The sequence below is a fragment of the Chlorocebus sabaeus genome, chromosome 22 (assembly GCF_047675955.1).
Source record: "Chlorocebus sabaeus isolate Y175 chromosome 22, mChlSab1.0.hap1, whole genome shotgun sequence".
In the NCBI taxonomy this organism is placed as follows: Eukaryota; Metazoa; Chordata; class Mammalia; order Primates; family Cercopithecidae; genus Chlorocebus; species Chlorocebus sabaeus.
The window spans coordinates 93886192-93904807 of record NC_132925.1 but is presented as its reverse complement, the minus strand read 5'-3'; the positions used below and the strand labels follow the sequence as shown (position 1 = coordinate 93904807).

At 48.3% G+C, this 18616-nt stretch overlaps 1 protein-coding gene across 1 annotated transcript in view; it reads right to left on the bottom strand.

The window, feature by feature from the left end:
• Positions 1-9999: 9999 nt before the first annotated feature.
• The window catches only part of FYCO1 (FYVE and coiled-coil domain autophagy adaptor 1), a 77660-nt gene continuing 69043 nt past the window's right edge, over positions 10000-18616 (bottom strand). Inside the window, exons 17-18 of the mRNA XM_007983940.3 lie at positions 15827-15936; positions 10000-14006 (exon numbers count right to left, since the gene is read on the bottom strand). Of these exons, the coding sequence (XP_007982131.3) occupies positions 13931-14006; positions 15827-15936 (186 nt within the window). The 3' untranslated portion in view covers positions 10000-13930. The remainder of the gene's footprint in view (positions 14007-15826; positions 15937-18616) is intronic.

The following is an 18616-nucleotide window of genomic DNA, read 5'->3' as shown; positions in this document are numbered from 1 at the left end:
TGCCCAGCAAAGGTACAGTGCCCAGCATGAGAGCTGCGTCTCTAGCATTTGCACGATGTTATGACAGTCTTTGAGGCCAGAAAGAGCTACAGCAATGGAAAATGTTTGGAGACTTGGAGAGTTAGGCAAGAAAGATGGGGACTGAACTCTGAACAGCGGCAGACAGTGAGTCAGCTGGGTGGATTAAGGATGACCTACAGGAAGCAGAGGAGACAGGAGCAACAGTTTCTTTGATGCTCCTCCCATCAAAATATGGGGTTGATGCCCCCTCTCCTTGAATCTGGGTGGGCTCTGGGTTTGCTTGACGAGTGGAATTTGGTGCAAGGGATGCTGTGCCAGTTTCTGGGTACAGACTCAGAAGAAGAAGCTGGCGGCTTCCACATCCTGTGCCATGGGAGGCTTGCTCTGGAAGCCCTAAGCTGCCGTGTCAGAAGTCTGCCCACCCTGAGACCACCGTGCTGCAGAGGCCACAAGTAGGCCCGGCATTTCAACTGTTGCTGTAATTAGCCTCATTCAACATTTATTGAGTATTTAGTACATGCTGGGCACTGGGCAAGGTGGTGAGCAACTGCAGACACAGGCGTGGCGCTCATGAAGCTCACAATCGCAGACACAAGTCACTCCATCACAGGAACAAGCTGAAGGTTATCAGTACAGGATGCTAGAGAGTGTGACAGGGGACTCTGATCTGCTCTGGAAAGGGGAGGCAGGGAAGGCTTCCCTGAGGAGGTAGCGTTTGAGCCGAGAGCTGAAGAATGGACAGGAATGACTATAGGAAGCAGGGGAGGAGGGCGGCGCGTGCCAAGGCCCTGCAGCACTCATGCCTGTGGGACAACACTGTCAACTCTCTGGTGAAGTGTCCATGCATGCAATTGATTTAGGACTTCTCTACTCATGTTCTTTCCTTTTTAAACTTTTTAATTACAGAAATTTTAAAACATACACAAAAGCAGAGGGAATAGTATTAATGCAGGGGTCCCCAACTCCCGGGCCACAGACCACTACTGCTCTGCGGCCTGTTAGGAACCAGGCTGCACAGGAGGAGGTGAGTGGCAGGCAGGTGAGTGAAGCTTCGTCTGTATTTACAGCTGCTCCCCATCGCCCGCATCACCACCTGAGCTCCGCCACCTGTCAGATCAGTGGTGACATTAGATTCTCATAGGAGCACAAACCTATTGTGAACATGCAAGGGACCTAGGCTATGCACTCCTTATAAGAATCTAATGCCTGATGATCTGTCACTGTCTCCCATCACCCCCTGATGAGATCATCTAGTTGCAGGAAAACAAGTTCAGGCCTCCCATTGATTCTACATTATGGCGAGTTGTATATTTATCTTATTATACATTACAATGTCATAATAATATAAAGTTCACAATAGATGTAACATGCTTGAATCATCCCCAAATCACCTCTCCACCAATGCTGCAGGTCCATGGAAAATTGTCTTCCACGAAACTGGTCCCCAGTGCCAAAAATGTTGGGGACGGCTGGTATAATGAACATCCACATACCCCTCACCCAGCTTCAATAATGATTAACATTCTGTCCAGTTTTGGTTTCAGCTACACTTCCCAATTTTCTTTCCTTTCCTCTTCTTTGTTTCATCTGCTCCCTCCCTTCTTTTCCCTTCCTTACCTTCTTCCTTTTAAAAAAAATGTTTCCTGTAGTATTTTAAAGCAAATGCAAGACATCATGCAATTCCCCTAAAAACTCATGCTCTTATCCTTATAAAACCCCATATCACAATTTTAAAAAATTAAAATAAGAAATGGAGACTGGATGGACTCTTCCTCTGTGTGGTTAGGCCACCACTCACCAAAGGAACCGAAGGAGGGAGAGAGTCCCCTGGGGATAGAGCAGCAAGCTAGGAAAGGCCTCACACCGTGGGTGGCACTTTCTCAGTGGGGGTAATCATCCAGGTGGCTCAGAATGCTCTGCAGAGGCTGATAAAGGCCGCAGTGAGCTCCAGGGTTTCTCTTGTTCAACTTTTGGAAACCAGGAAGTCTCTAGGACCACAGGAAAACTGATGTTGCCTGAGATGAGGTGGGACCATCACCCCTAATTCTCACAAGTGTCTCTGAGCCAGGAAAGTGATCATCAGAGTCAAGTGGCTAAAAGAAGAGCCATTGGTGATTGGAGGGTTACAAGTGAGAGGGAAATCAGATGGGAGAGGAAGGTAGGGGCGCTGTTCAGGCGCAGATGATGAATTTTGATTTATTCCACTTCAGGAAGATTTGTAAGTGGGGTGTGGCGTGATCCAATTCATGTTTTAAAGATCTCTAAAGCCCCCAGGTGAAGAAGGGTGGTGGATGGGGATTAGGGGCAGTGCAAGGAAGCAGGGAGGCCAGTCAGGAGCTGGTGCAGTTGCTCAGGAAAAAGATGATGGTGGTGGAGTTGGAGCGAAGGTGGTGGTTGTGGTGTAGAGAGATGGATGGCTTTTGACTTACTCTGGGGGTAGACAAAATGGTGAAGGTTAGAATTGAGAGAAAGGAAGGAATCAGGGATGACTTGGGTTTTGAATCTGCACATTTGAGTGGCGGGTGGTGCTGCCCCTGGGAGGGGAGGATCAGCAGAGAGCGAGACCAGGGATGCTACCCGGAAGATGGTAGCCGTGAGCATGGGAAGAGCTGAGGTCAAGAGAGAGTGGAAGCTGGCAGCGACCTGACTAGGAGCAGCTTCCCAGGCATCAACAAGGCAGACTGTGATTGGCTGAGGAGCAAATGAATGGAAAGTGACGATGTGGAAAGAGGATGTGTGGGCAAAACTTGTGTCAGGTTTGCTGTGATAAAATGTCAGGAGTAATCCAATAAAACAAACAAAAATATTTAGATGATCTCTTTTTGGCCCATTTGTAATTAAATGAAAGAAGTGATTCTAAGAACCTTGCTTGTATTTAATTCAGCTGTGTCCTGGTAACTGTTGCCACAAAATTTGGTGGTATAAAAACAATAACCATTTTATTTTATTCACCATTTTGTAGGCCACGAATTTGGAAGGGGCTCAGTAGGGCATATCTAACTTGGGGTCTCTCGTGTGGCTGTAGTCAGATATTGGTTGGGGCTGTGGCCACTGGAAAGCTTGACTTGGAGGGCCATGCCCTAGGGCCAGTAGTTAATGGTGGCTGCCGAGCAGGGCCCCAGCACACGGCCGCTTCAGCAGGGAGGGCTTAAGGTACTCAGACCTTTTACATGGCAACTGGCTTCCCCGTGCAAGAAAACCAGGGGGAAGTTGCAGGTCCTTTTCTGACATGGCACCAGAAGCCACAGTGTCCCTCTGCTCTTCCACTGGTCAGAGCAGCCAGAGGCCAGCCTGGAGTCAAGGGAGTCAAGACTCCACCTCTTACGGGAAGGGTGTCAGACAACTCTGGGGCCATGTTTTAAAATCATCAAAGGTGGCTGCTCGGTAAATTAACTCATCTTTCAATGACCCCAATCACTCAGTCCCCCAGCTTGACTAGTTGACTAATGCCCAGAAGGAAGCAAAAGAGCCAAGAGAGTAAAAGGGATTGGACAAGGTGTGGACGTCTTTCTCAATGATAACAGCTATCACATTTTTGAGGCACAGAGTAGCTAACTGACTTGTCCCAAGCCAGAGGAAGTAGGTAGTGGCACCAGGAGTTGGATCCATGTCTTTCTGATTCTAGAACCCAACCTCTTAGAGGCTGTTGTACTTTCTCCCCAGTTGAAGTTCAAACACTGATGTTCCAGTGGTCAATTTGCACCATATGATCTGGATATAGCTCTTCTCACAGAGGCCCTGAGTCAGGAGGACAGGGGGCCCTAGCGGGGCCAGTCCCTAGGCAGGGGAAGAGGAACCCTGGCCATATTGTGGCTTCCTCCCAGGCCCTCCCTGCTCATGGCTTTATGCCGTTCAGCTTGGCTGGTGAGTAAGTCACCCCTTTGGTGAATGCAGAAAGACATCAACAACTGTGTAATGACTCCAGCATATAGGAATTGGGCATTTGGTTTTTTACTGGGAATTTGAGATGGCTGTAAGATGACGTGAATGTCTTTTTAGAAATTAGTTTTCACAGTTTAAAAGATAAACTGAAACCTAATAAAAAGACTTCATATGACATAGAAAGGTATAAAGAGAAAAGTAAAAGCATCTTATTCCTGCCACCAACTCCAAAGCCCCACCAGCTCCATCTGCCGAGGCAGCCAGTGCTGTGTCCAGCGTCTGTGTCAGGAAATGTTGCGTGGGTGTGAGTAGTGTTCATCACATAGTCTCCCAGGGTGCCGTCGTATATTGCTTCAATCCAACCCACTTTGAACAAACTCTTTCCTGTTGTTTTGCTATCATAGACATTGTGGCCATGAAGAGTGTTGTGTGTATTTTTGTGTACTTATATGAGTGTATCTGCAGGAGAAGGTGGATGTTTTACTGAGGATGAAAATTGAAGTGGAAATATGTGCAAGAAAGGAAGATTATCTGACTCTTTGGTAGAATTATTACAAAAATGGTCCTAATTCTCTACCCCTCACTGTCCCTGTGCCCTTTATAAAGTGACCTTGCAGTTCCTCCCATCCAGAGGAGTCCCTTTGCCCACACCTGGAATCTGGGCTGGCCTGTGACTTGTTCTGACCAACAGAACACTGTTGAAATGATGCACCAGGTCTGCGACTGGGCTTTGCAAAGCTCGGGCACTTGTACTCACTCTCTTGGAAACCTGCTCAGCGGCCATCTGAATAAACCCAGGCTATCCTGTTGGGGTCAGGGAGACCACGTGGAGTATAGCCAAGTTGTCTGGCCAAGACCATCCTAGACTAGCCAGCCTTCCTTTGACCAGCTGACCACAGATGTAGGAGTCAACCCCAGCCATGATTAGCCAATGAGCAGCCAACCCTCAGACATGAGGGAGCACAGCCTCAAGGCGTAGCTGACCACGGACAGACAAGGGAGTGAGCCCACCAAGAGTCCAGAGCCCGCAGCCAACCTGCATATTCGTAAGCAAAATAAATCTTTAGTAATTTAACCCATGGTTTTGAGGTTGTCCAACTTCAAATAACGCAGAACAATGTAGCTTTATTCTGACAACAGGTAACTGATACAGCCTTTTGTATTAACAATCATAGTAAAGGTCTGAAGGTCAAGGGCTGCCATAGCAAATCCTGGTTTATGGAAAAGTTTTTTATAAATCATCAGATAATCTATATTCAAGTAAAATGAGAATGGTTTAGAGAAAACCATTCCTACAGCTGTCTCAGCATAACGCAGTAGCAGTAACATGTTCTGTAAATGGTTTAGACTTACCATCTTCCCTGGGTCTTGGTTCTTCATCTGTAAAAGCAGGCTGACTTACAGCAAGAGCCTAGCAAATTATACAATTATACAAATTAAACAATGCTACTATCATTACTATTAACAAACCAGTGCTGCAATGAGCTGATCTTTCTCTTGTTTTTCATGAGGACCTGCCACAACCCAAAGATCCTTAACTTCTTTTTTTTTTTTTTGTGGCCTCCTCCACACCTTTGACAATCTGACAAAGCCTATAGCCCCTTTCTCAGAATGTTTTAAAATGCAAACAATAAAATAAAGGAATTACAAACCAATTAAATGGAAATACAATTCTCCAAGTATTAAAGCAGATATAGGAACTAGTAATACATCTGTCTCTTTACTAATGCATTACATAAAATCTATCAGAGCTAATGACAACCTTCATTTCAGAGTGGAAATAAATATAAAAGATATTTTGAGAGTCTGCAGAAATTGTCATGTAATATGAAAATATCTGCCATTTCTACCGGTGACAAAGTGACAGGTCTTGCTAATACTAGTGTGGCATGTTGTCTCTATTCATAATTGAAGGAAGACTTAAATTTTAGTTAGTAGTTAGGGTAAAGATGTCATTTTTCACCCACCCATTTTCAAAGATCTTTGATTCTGTGTATGGACCAGCTTAGGAACTCCTTCTTAACCTGACCTCCCCAGCTCATACCCCTGGATACTTTCTCCATTTCTTAACATTTGGACATGCGTGGAACTCTTCTGGATTTGGGGAAGGGGATGTTTTTCCACTCACAAATGATCTGCCAGTTGGCACCAGACGCCTTGAATAAAAATATAAGCCATAAAAAATTTATAGTTGTAAACCATTTTACCCTTGGAATAGTTTTATACCAGGGGATTCATTTAGAAACATCCTCCTCTCCAAGACTGAAATTTCCATCATTGCACCCTAGTGCTTGGGCTAGTGGATTTGAGGAAGATGGCCTGGTTCCAAGATTCAAGGATTATTGGGAGAGTTACATTAGGAGACAGATCAATTAGTTTATTTCTTCCTTTCCTCAAGTTCTAATCAAATCAGTGGTGACGCAGCAATGCTCACCAGGACCACCTGCTCCAGCCTCACCTGGAGGACCTGTGAATGGACCAGACCTGATGAACCAGAATTGAAAGGGGTGGTGCCCACGGATCTGCATTTTTTTTTTTTTTTGAGACAGGGTCTCACTGTGTCACCCACGCTAGAGTGCAGTGGGGCAATCACAGTTGCAGCCTCAAACTCCCAGGCTTAAGGGATTCTACCACCTCAGTCTCCCCAGTAGCTGGGACTAGAGGCGCCTGGCTAATATTTGAATTTTTTTGGTAGAGACGGGGTCTCCCTATGTTACTCAGGCTGGCCTTGAACTCCTGGCTTCAAGTGATCCTCCTGCCTCGGCCACCCAAAATGCTGGGATTATAGGCGTGAGCCACCACACCTGGCTGGATCTGCATTTTAATAGGCCCTCAGGTAACTAAAGCAAGAGAAAACCTTCTAAGAATCTCTCTGCAACTTTCTTTTATTTACAGACACCGAATAAACGAACAGTTGACTCTGGAGCAAAACTGAGCCCTGGGTGAGTCTTGGGCTTTTCCTGATCGCTCAATACCTGAAACTTTCATAACCAAAGAGGATGGGGGCCTGATCCAGGACCTGTTCTGGTCTCCCTGTCCTTCTTCTGCTGGTCACCTTCAGGGCATGAATGTGTGGTCCTCTTTCTGAGACCACCCAACAGCTGGGTGGCGTCCCTGCTGGGGGAGAGGAGCTGCCTCTTCCAAGACCTTGGGTTCCACATAGGAACCCTGTCTCTCTTTCACAAGCCTCGTGGGAGGACTGGACTGAGGCTGTTGCCCCAGTTGCTTGTGAAAGCATGCAGGGCTCTGTTTGTGAAAGCTTGCAGGGCCCTGAAGCCACCTCCGAGGCAAGGAACAAACTGGCTTGTCTTTTCACATCGGCAGTCACTGCCTTTGGTGTCTGTTCCCTCAACGGTCCAGGCTTGCTTACATTAAAGTGCTGCCTCCAGCAGATGCACTGGGCAGCTTCAGCCACACCGACACTGTCATTTCTCACTGCCACTTTCTTCCGATGAGAAAGATGGCTTCTGCTACACCAGCCCTGGGTCCAGCCCTCCCTGCAGCCTTTGGGGAGGCCTTTTCTGTTGCCCCTCTTTTCTCATCACTTCTTTGCTCTCCTATCTTTTATCCCCGCACCCCACCCCCACCGTTCTCCCTCACCAGCTTTCCTTTCTCAAGCCAGGGAGAAGACAGCACCTGCCCCACTGACCTGGAAGATGGATGTTTTGGCCTCCCAGAAATGGCTTCCTTCTCTCCTCCGAGGCTCAGTCAGAGTCGGCCTTGGGAACAGAAGGCGGGAGAGGCCTCCTGAAATCACTTTTTCTGTGATGAGTCTATGGACCCACAGGCCTGAAGACAGACCTGTTTTAGAAAAGAGGGCTTCCTTTTGGTAAGGACACTCACGCATCTCAGGTTTTGTTCATTTTTTAGCTAAAAAAGACTTAATTCATTCCAGGCTTCAGATGGGGCTGTCAACTCTGAGATAACCTCAGTGCCAGCATGGTGGGAGGTGTGAGGAAACCACACTAGTCTCCGACCTCCCCAGAGCTTGCAGGATGGGGGCGGGTGAGGAGGGGACACACATCAAAGCCCAGAGGTTGGCCATCACCCTTCTGCTCGCGTTACCATCCTTCTTCAGAAACCAGCGGGTGTGGGAAAAGTAAAAGGCTGACCTTTCTCTCACCCCTAACCCACTTTGAATGTCTTTCATAATCACTATTGCTTTCCCCCTGGCTTTTGAGGCTTCAGCTTCAACTGCTGTCTCAAAAAAAAGTCCGTTTTCTCATCTTGGGCTACTGGTTTCACCATCTGTTTGCTCTTCAGATGTGTGTGGGTGGCAAGAGATTTTTCCCACGCATCTTCAAACTGAAAGGGCTGACCTTGCTGTGAGGAGCTTTCTGAATCATCCGGGAGTCTCTACATCCTCAGCCCTCACCCGGCAGCCGTGGCAGGGAGGGGAGGGGCACCTCTATGTGCCACAGAGTCTGCGAACACTGATCTGGGCCCAGACTACCTGGAATCAAGTGGAGGGCTTGGAAATCCTCCAGCATAGACTTGGATCATCTTGAGTTACTCTGCAGTTTAGCAGGGTGGAGTGAGACGCAATGGAGGATTTTGACCTGGAGGTCCCCAGATCCCAGCCCCAGATGCACAGCACACACATCTATGTGTGTGTCAACTGTTTCTTGCACTAGCCCCCAGCCCATGAGACCCCCAAGCCTCAGGAAGGACTGTTGTATTAACAAAGAAACTCTCTGGCTGTGTCATTGGGGGCAGTTGGAGTAACTATCTGCCATTACTTCAACCTGGTTACTAGACAGAGACTTGATTTGAGGGCACCTTTTTATTTTTTTGAAACAGGGCCTCCCTCTGTCACTCGTGGAGTGGCACGATCTTGATTCACTGCAGCCTCTACTGAGTGGGACTATAGACATGCACCACCACACCTGGCTAAAAAAAATGTGGAGATGGGGTCTCACTGTGTTGCCCAGTGGTCTCGAACCCCTGGGCTCAAGCAATCCTCCTGCCTTGGACTCCTGAAGTGTTGGGATTACAGGCATGAGCCACTGTGCCCGGCCCGAGGGCACCTTTGACATAAGAGGGGGTGCAGGGAGTGGGACTAAGTGACCAGCTATCATTGCCCATATCTCCTCCTGCAGGCCCACCCTTTCCCTTCTCTGCCACCAGAGTGTTTCAGGAGCCTCTATTCCTGGCAGAGTTAGTTGCCAATGGGAATGCTGATGACTTTTTGGCTGACCCAGGGCACTGGGACTGATCCGTGAGGTCAATTCAGTGTTTTCTGAGTCCTTTCCTGCCTGGCATGTTGCTCGATGCTGCGGTGGGGAGGGAAAGGAGGAGGGAGATGAAGATAAAGATGAAGGAGAGAACCAGAGTTACAGAAAATGTGACTTCTTCCATGGACTAAAAGATTAAAGCAGAGGACAAACGAAAGTCTGGCAGCAGGAGAGGGCTGGCAGAGGAAGGGCAGTGAAAGGGCGGTGTGGGGAGGTGTTCTTTTGAGGCGCAGAGCACTCCGTGGACACAGCCCTGGCCATCCGTGGAGTGGGGGTGTGAGGTGAGTGTGGGCGGGCTGCCCAGCCTGAGCTCAGTCCAACATCCAGCACTGACCAGGACACGCCCCTCTGGGCCTCTGTCCAGGCTCTTTACTGACCCAGCCAGAGAAGGGTGTGCGGGAGTGGGAGTGCTGACTTCTTCCTCTGCCAGCCATCTCGGCCTGGCAGTCTTGCCCAGCTTTGTACCTCATATTGACTAATCGTGGTTTTAGGCCATCCATGATGCTTCTCCCCAGCCCCATTGTTCCGGTAAACTCAGAAGTCTGTTCTTTGTTCAAAATGCTCTGTGGGTGCCCTGGGAGATCTGGACATTTGAGCTGAGGGTTAGAAGCCCATAGGGCACAGCAGCATGGACTGAAAGACAGGCTGTCTCAGGCAGGTCTAATCACCACCCTCACAGCAGGCCGGAAGTAGCCAGGTGCCAGGCCACTTGGAAACTTCCCAGAACATCTGCTGGCTAAAGTCCCCCTGAAAAGCCACCATAAAAGAGGCTCTATTTCCCAGCAGCACAGCTCAACTCCAGCTCAGCTCTGGATAACTTTGTCATGCACTTTATATCCCCAAAAAATGAGAGACAAATGTCTAAATGTCATAGTGTTTACTTTATTTAAATCCTGAGGTTAAAAAATAAAGTATTTCCACATGGCATGGCAGACACTATAAAATAATATGCTTAGGGATACAAAAGTTTTCCACCCCCATTGTGCAGGTGGGGTGCTGGTGTTTGATGTGCTTCTAGATAATTCTTTGGCAGATAAGAATGAATTGGGGTCCCAGACCCACCATCCCGTAAGGCCACATGAATTGAGGATTAATCAATTAAAGTGCAATTCCAAATGTTAAGCCTTCCAAACGAGGCTTGGGAGTTGCTCTGCAGCCACCAGAGGCAGAGTGTCTCTGGATAACATACGTCAAGCAGCCTTTCTTTTTTTTCTTTTTTTTTTTTTAAATCAGAGATGCCTCCTAAAATTTCAAGATGTACTTTATTATTTTAAAAGTGCTTAAGAGGAAAGAGAGAATTATTAATTCAGTCTCTCCTGTTTCCTTGGAAGAAACGTAATGAAATGAGAACTTACTAAGGTTCCCCTACAAAGTGCTTTCTTGGTAAGTGTTTTGTAAACAAGAATGGCTGTCTCCATGGTCTTTGTGTACATGACCATCCTTGGTTCTCAGCATCACGAATGGCTTCTCTCTGCTTTAATTCCCAACACCTCTGAGCCAAGGACAGTGTCTTGGCCTAAAGAATTCTCACATGTAGAATCATGTGCACTTTAAAAAATGAAATCAGGTACACTTTTAAAAATGAAACTTCTTTAAAATTTCATCAGTGGACATCCAACCATATTACAAAACACAGGCTCCGTGATTTCATCCCCAAATGGGGATTTCCTTTCATTTGGGCCTGAAATAGTTTCACCACCTTAGACGATAATTTTAAAATTTCCAAAACACTATTTATTCTTGAGTTATATGATGTGGCTTTCATTTCTATTTTCCAAACCCTGTGGAGTTTTTCAGTTCCTGTGTCTTTGCCTGCTCTTGGTCCAGTCCACCTGGAGTCCAGTGTGTTGAGGTCAAGCACTCTGTAGAGTCCACTTGGACCTGGAGGACACTTTGTGCCAAACATGCCTCCTTGTTTGCGGCTAAGTGCGTCTGACAGAGGTTGGCATGTTCTTGATGGTGGTGAGTGGCTTCAGTGGCATGATGAAGAAGGCATCTGGTATCGATATGAAGACGTGACTGTTATGCAGAGAGATGAGCCATCAAGGGGCTGCCCACCCGCCCCCCCTTTTTTTTTTTAAAGAGTGATCTGGGATCCCAAGGACGCTTCCTTCTGGCTGATTTCTAGTGTAATTCAGTCTAGCCAGGGCTACCACCTGCAGCGGCGGTTCTTCAATTGTTATTTGCATTTTTTAAAAAGTACCCCAGTCCTTAATTGTCAGTAAAGTTGGGAATCTGATTTAAATCAGAATAAAGCTATTTATAAAAGCCACTCTTAAATATGCCAAGATGTTCTGTAGCTGCAGAGAGCACAGCAAACTTGAGCTTGAACAGCAACCTAACAAAATACAAATGTCCACCCAGCACAAAAAATAAATTTGCTAATGAAACCACATAGTTAGGAAGTCACCTCGGGGCATGGGGCAGTCCTCCGAATGTAGCAAAGGCTTTCTTTGAACAATGGCAGTCAGCGCTGAAGGTGGTGCGCACGAGACACCCAGCTCTCCTGAAGGAGTCGTTCTGGGTAAGCTGCAACTGGTCTTCTGCTGTGGTGAGTGACATGTTCAGAAAGGACCTCAGATGGAATGTCCCGGGCCCCAAACCTGTCAGCTACTCAGTGAATGGTGGTTCTTGTTGCATATGGTGCCAATGACACTTCAGAAGGTCATCAGCTTGGCCAGAGTCTCTGCAGTATCCTCAGAAAGCTTGGCCAGAGTCTCTGCAGTATCCTCAGAAAGCTAAGCACTCAAAGATTCTAGATTGCTCTGGGTTCTCTTTCATTAGTTTCTTTCTTACAGTGAACAAGCTGACTCCTGATTATCTTTTGCAAGAGGCTGGATGGATTCAAAGTTAGCATGATTTGCTCTGAATCATCTCAGGCCATGTGGCATGCCTGTGAGGACAAACATGAGGCCAAGAAGAGTCGCTGGGGGCCTGGCCACTTCTATTCCAATATTAAACATGGTCAGAGCCTTGGCCAGGGGAAGATGATTGAGTACCCGATGACTTTCTGCCAGAAGAGGCTGCTCCAAGAAAGCCAAATGCAAGAGGCCCAGCTTTTCTCTGGGTAACCTCTTTGAAAGGTTCTATTCCCCATTCCTTACGTCTTGCTTCAACTGACTGAAGTGCCCAACTCTCCTGTTTAAAGGTCTGAGTCCATTCCAGAAATGACTCCTTAGCTGTGGCCCCACAATAGTCCTCTTTGCTGGTGGTGAGGCTGTGGCTGCTGGTGTGTGGTGGGTTTGGGGTCTCTGTTGGACTTCGCCTGGAGTTCCTGACCCATTCTCAAGCCCTCAAAACCAGCCAGACCAGGGTTATGACAAAGAGAAACTTTGGGAAATGTGTGACTGGACTTGGGTCACAAGGCTAGCTGGAGGAATTGCTGGGCCCAGCTCTCAGATTCTCAGACAGCCTGCCTGGGGCTCTCTCCCCTCCAAAGTACGACCTTTGTCAGACGCCCTGTTCACCCATGGAAGAACCTGGGGCCTGACTGTGGGCAGCTGGTTCCATGAACAAGGAACAAAGAGCTGTCCAAGGTGAGCTATCTGTTGTTGGAGAAGAAAAGGACCACAGAGAACAGGGAAGATTAACGAATTCTTGTCTGGGAACAGGCAACAGGATCTCTCTGCCTCAAGCGGGGATGTCTCCTGGAGGTCAGGTGCGGGCTGAGCAGCGGGAAGTGGGCAAATGGGCTGTCAGGGAACCTGTCAGGAGGGGAGTGGGGCCCAGGGATCCATCATGCCTCTGCTTACTCTGTCACTTTGGTTTTTAAGTTATCAAAGACTTTTGTTAAGAAGGCCCCAATGTTTGAAAGTGGTTCTAATCCTGGCTATGATCATCAGTAAACACGTCTGCAGGCGGGGCAGAAGCTCTTATTTATATAAACAAACGTGGGCCATCAGCTGAGGTGTAACTCTAAAGCCAATGCACAAGCCTGCTCTGTGGTCACGACATCCACACTGGCTGGCATTTGGGCATTAGATGTAGTGTACACACAGCCACCGCAGGCCCCCAGTACAGTGGGTTTTGTTCTCGGATTATCTTTACTTCTGATTCTTAGGGCAATGCTTTGAGCTGTGGAGAGGCCTGGCTGAGTGAAGGGCTTTGAGGACAGAATCACCCAGACAAAAGGGCCAGGAAGAGAGTGCAGCTTAGAGGCCCCTCCAACACTGCTGAGTTCTGGAGCAGCCTCCAGCTTACTGGGGCAGTGAGGGACAAGAGCATGACTGGAGGAGGCTAGTCAGGATCTCAGGAGGGTTCCCTGGCACCCTGACTCACGCAATGGTTGTGTGCCTCCTCTTCCTGGGAGTACCTGAGGGTGTCACAGCCACAGGGCATGGCCAGGGCACCCAGCTCAGGTCTCCAAGATGCGGGACCCTGGTGGGGTAGGGCAGAAAATCTCTCCACAGGCAGGAGTTGGGATCACCCCTACCCGTGAAACTCTCCACAGGAGGCCTAGTGCCAACCGTGCTCCCAGGAGAGGCTGACGGTCTCCTGGGTGTTTAAACCTCTGGCAGAGCATCCCTTTGGGTGTGCGAACAGCTGGGTCTCTACTTAATGGAAACATTGCCTGAGCCCTTCAAAGCCTTGGGGGCTAAGAGTGGCCGGTGCAGAGTGCTGAGCACAAAGTGCTCCCCAGACGCCACCTCTGAGGGGCAGCCCAGGGGCCTCTCTTCCAGAGGGGCAGAGTTGATGATTTTGGAGCAGCTGACGTTTTAAAAAAATGCTTTATGTGACAGGTGAGGAAGAGTAGTGTTTCCTGTGGATGAAGTGAAGTTACCGAGGTGCTGAAGCTACAGGAAATCACTTCCATCGTAGATCACAGGCCGATCAACCGTCAAGTGATAAAATACCTTTTTAGAGACAAACCTGAAGAAAGAGAAATGGAAAAGGAGGGTGTTACCTGAGAGCTGAAAGTCTGAGGCGTGGCAGCTGCTGCTGAGGCCTCTGTGGTCTCTGCAGTGACCTGGTCGGGTGTGGGTGCTGGAGCCCCGTGCCCCACTTCTTGTCTGTCTAGTGGAGTTCTCTCCCTGTGAGGGTCAGGAGGTCTCAGGACATCACCGTGGACTCTCCTGAGGCTTGGATACAGAAATGTCCTTTTGGTCACAGGCTGTGAATGTCACCTTCCTCACCTGGCTGCTCTGAAGCAGCTGGCAGTGGGGACTGCACAGTGTGTGTATGGGGGGGTGAGGAGCAGGCAATGGGAGGAGGCATATGGCGGAGGCCAGCACGGATTTTTTCTGACTTGGCAGCTAACTCAGTTCTGACATCCATAGTTTGGAAATCTCAAGTAGGTCCCTAGAATGATCTCAAGGGGCCAAGGCCAGAGTTTATCACGGCACCATGGCCACCTCCAGGGGTAACTGGGAACCTGCTCAGGCTTGGGACGGTGCTCTGCCCTCATCATACCTCTCCTTGGTCTCTCCATCAATCCACAGTGTGGTGGCCATTGCAGAGTAGGAAATGGAGACTCAACTAAGGGCCATTGGGGGAAGAGCAGAGCTTGGGCCTGGTGGTCCCCAACCCATTCTCCTAACCACTGCCCTATCCTGTTCAAGAGGGGCTGGGACTCATGTCCACTCTTGGGGTAGAGGGTGGCTACAAAGAGAGCTCTCTGGCCATGACAGGCCTATGCCATGAGGTCCTGCTAACTCCAGGGGTGCTTTCATTTCCGCTTGGGAGTGTAGGGAGGGGCAGGAGGGGGCGAGGTGGGAGGTTCATCTTCCAACCCCTCCTGTGGTGGGCACTCTTGGCCACAAGCCCTGGCAGTTCAAGGCCTGGAGGTGGTGAGGGGATGACATAGCTTTTCCTTAGTGTCCTGTCTAGTTATTCTGCTAAGAGCCAAGTACTCATGCTGGGGATGTGACCAGTAGCCCAGGACCTTGCTCAGAGAGGATGTGGCCAGAAACAGATTGGGCCGTGCTCTCTAGAGAGCCGGTTCCAGTGACGGGGTCTGTGCTGCAGCAGAAGACATAAACAGGGGCAGGTGCCCAGCAGTCCTAACCACCCTTGTCCACATGATTGCTGCTCAGTCAATGCTGGTCCTCTCTCCGCTTCCCTCCTGCTATCCCTCTGACCTCATCTCCCTATTCCCATTCTCCTGTCCAGCTTCTCTCCCATCTTCTAAACTATACACTCCTGAACCTTAGCTGGTTCTCAAAGTGCTTCCCAGAGATGGCACCTGCTGCTCCCACCACACGGCCAGGGGCTTTGTGGTGTAGTCTCGGGCCTGCTTATCTCAAGCTCTGCCCTTCCTTCTTTTATTCCTCCCTTTCTCGTTCATTCATTCATTCAGTCCTTCCATTGTATTTCCTGAGCCCCTTCTTTGGGCAGGGCAGTGGCAGGGCAGTGGGAATCAACATCAGAGAGAAGGAAAGGGCACCCTGGTTATTAAAAGTTCAGAATGGCCAGACCGCCTGTTTCAGATCCGGCTCCACTACTGGCTGTGTGACTTAAGAGTGTCACTCCTCTACCCCTCAGCAGTGACGTGGTGAGATTCTGCAAGCATGAGCCCGTGTGCCACAAAATCTCTAACAAACACTGGAACACCACGGGAGAGTGGTCAACAATCAAGAACGATTAATAATAAGTTACTGACAAATAATTTGTTTCGAGTGTCCACCTCTGCCCTTGAGAAGAGGTGGAAGAGAGGCCTGGAGACGTGGAGCTGGTGCCTGAAGTGGCCCTACCTTGAGAAGGTATTGTCGAAGATAAGCATGTAGATGCCAGGCGTGCGAACCTTGAGCTGGCCCTGGATGTTCTCCTTGTGGGAGTTGCATCGGGTCGTGGGAATGAGGACCTGGGAGGGAAAGCAGATAGGCAAAAACATCACAGAGGCCGAGAGGGCCCTGGGCATCCTCGGGGAAGACCTTTATTTTAGGGAGAAGGCTGAGTGTGTTGCCCGAGGTCACAGCTGAGCAGGGCCGGAGCTGGGACCAGCCCCAGTAGTGGCACAGTGCCATCCCACACCCCGAGGCTGTTGATGACTAGTGGCTATGAGTTTCTTCCAGAATCATGACCTGGTCAGCACCCTTAAGAAGTGATCCCCTAGCCTTGAACATAGAAGATGCTAGAACACTCCACGGGCTAAAGGAGAAGCCCTTTTCTGGCTTCAGGATAAGAAGCTTAGTCTAGGTGGGATCCACCTGTCCAGCTGTCTCTTGTTGGTCCTGGTGCTGCCCTTGGGTCTCACAGGACAGGCTGAGACCTCCTTCCAGATAACAACCTTCCAGGCACAAAGCTGCTGGGTTCACTCTCCTCCAGGCTCAACATCCCTGGCTCCACCTAGGCCTGTTTACTGGCTGTGCTTTGGCTGGTCCCTGTACCCCAGGACCCTTTCATCTTCCTGCACCTGCGCCTCAGCCTCCTATTCACTTTCTGCCTTCCCTGAGAATGAGAAATTAGTCCCAGGAGACAGTGATACTGATTTTTTTCAGACGATTTTTGAAGGGCCTCACCGTCAGAGATAAAATCTGTGCAAAGGGTGCGTGCTGGACAGGGCCAGGGCTGCGGGGGAGGTCTTTGAATGGCTCACTTCTTCCCCACCAGGGCAGGCTCTTCAACCTACTTCCCAGCTAAGACACAGGCCTCATTTTAAAACTGAAAATATGCTAGGAGATAAGGCAGAGCCAGCCAACATTTTTTTCCTTTTTTTTTCTGAGATGGAGTCTTACTCTGTTGCCCAGGCTGGAGTACAGTGGCATGATCTTGGCTCACTGCAATCTCTGCCTCCCAGGTTCAAGCAATTCTCCTGCCTCAGCCTCCCGAGAGTAGGGACTACAGGCGTCCACCACCATGCCTGGCTAATTTTTGTATTTGTAGTAGAGACGGAGTTTCACCATGTTGGCCAGGTTGGTATTGAACTCCTGACTTCAGGTGATTCGCCCGCCTCAGACTCCCAAAGTGCTGGGATTACAGGTGTGAGCCACCATGCCTGGCCAGAGCCACCAACATTTAAAATTTCTTTTGTTTTCTTTTGAGATGGAGTCTCGCTCTCTTGCCCAGGCTGGAGTGCAGTGGCGCGATCTAGGCTCACTGCAACCTGTGCCTCCTGGGTTCAAGCAATTCTCCTGCCTCAGACTCCTGAGTAGCTAGGATTACAGGTGTACACCAACACACCCAGCTAATTTTTGTATTTTTAGTAGAGACAGTGTTTCACCATGTTGGCCAGGCTGGTCTCGAACTCCTGACCTCGTGATTCGCCCGCCTTGGCCTCCCAAAGTGCTGGGATTACAGGCATGATCCACTGCACCCAGCCCTTAATTTTTTCTTTCTTTCTTTTTTTTTTTAAAGAAGTGACTAGCACCTAGAGGATCTTGTCTTATAAAGTGTCCCTAAGCCTTCCATTTAAGACTAACTACACAGAAATGGTTAAATGGACCAGAAGGTCTACAGACAATGGAAGCAGCATCTTAGCAACTTTGAGTTCCTAATGAGGTAAACTTCCCCAGAAGTGACCATTTTTATTCTTTACAAAATAAAATGTAGCTTCTTTTTCAGAAATACAATTTTTATTACATTCAGTTTTTATTTTTTCCTATTAAACATTTTTAACTTGTACAAAATGACTGAATCCAAAATAGTTGTTAATATAAGGATGCGATTACTTTCTCAACTTAATCTTGAACACAGCTGCATATTTCTCAAAACTCTACATGTTCCCAAACTCTACACAGTTCCCAAAATGAAGCGAATTCCCACAAAGGGCTCTGCTCTCAGGAATCTTGTGGTTTAATGGCGATCACAAAGAAGAAAACATTCAATTACACTGGGGTGAGAGTACCATGAGGGGAGAACTGGCAAGGGGTGCCATTCTAGCCTCTGGGTGGGAGGCAGGAGGCCGAATGCCAGGGGAGACTTCCTGGAAAAGGTGATGCTGAGTTAGGACAAGTTAGCCAGTGAGAAGGGGTCTGGCTGTTCCTGGCAGTGGAGACAACATATTTAAAGGCATGGGAGAATATCTAAGATTTACCCTCCCAGGACACAACAACAACAAAACAAAAAATAGAAAACATATGAAAGGACAGTTTTTAAGACACTGGTTATCAGGCAATGCAGGATAGTGATCCCTGAGAGACAGGAACAGGGTGAGCCCAACAACTGCCCTCACAAAAAAAAGGAGAGAGACAAAAAAACCAGAAGGGGTAAAAGAAAATGAATACCAAGATGGCAGACTCAAACCTAACCTTAACAGCAATCACAGTAAATGAAAATAGCCTAAACATTCCAATGAAAAGGCAGAGATTACCAGACTCTGCCCAACCCTATCATGCCTACAAGAAATGCAATTTAAATATAAAGATACAAATAGGTTAAAAGTAAATGGATGTAAACAAGATTACCAGGCTAGCATGCTAGCCAAAGAATGCTGGCTTGACTGTATTAATATCACATAACATAGATTTTATATCAAAGAATATTACCGGGGATAATTTCATAATGATAAATATGTCAGTTCATTAAAAGGACAATAATCCTAA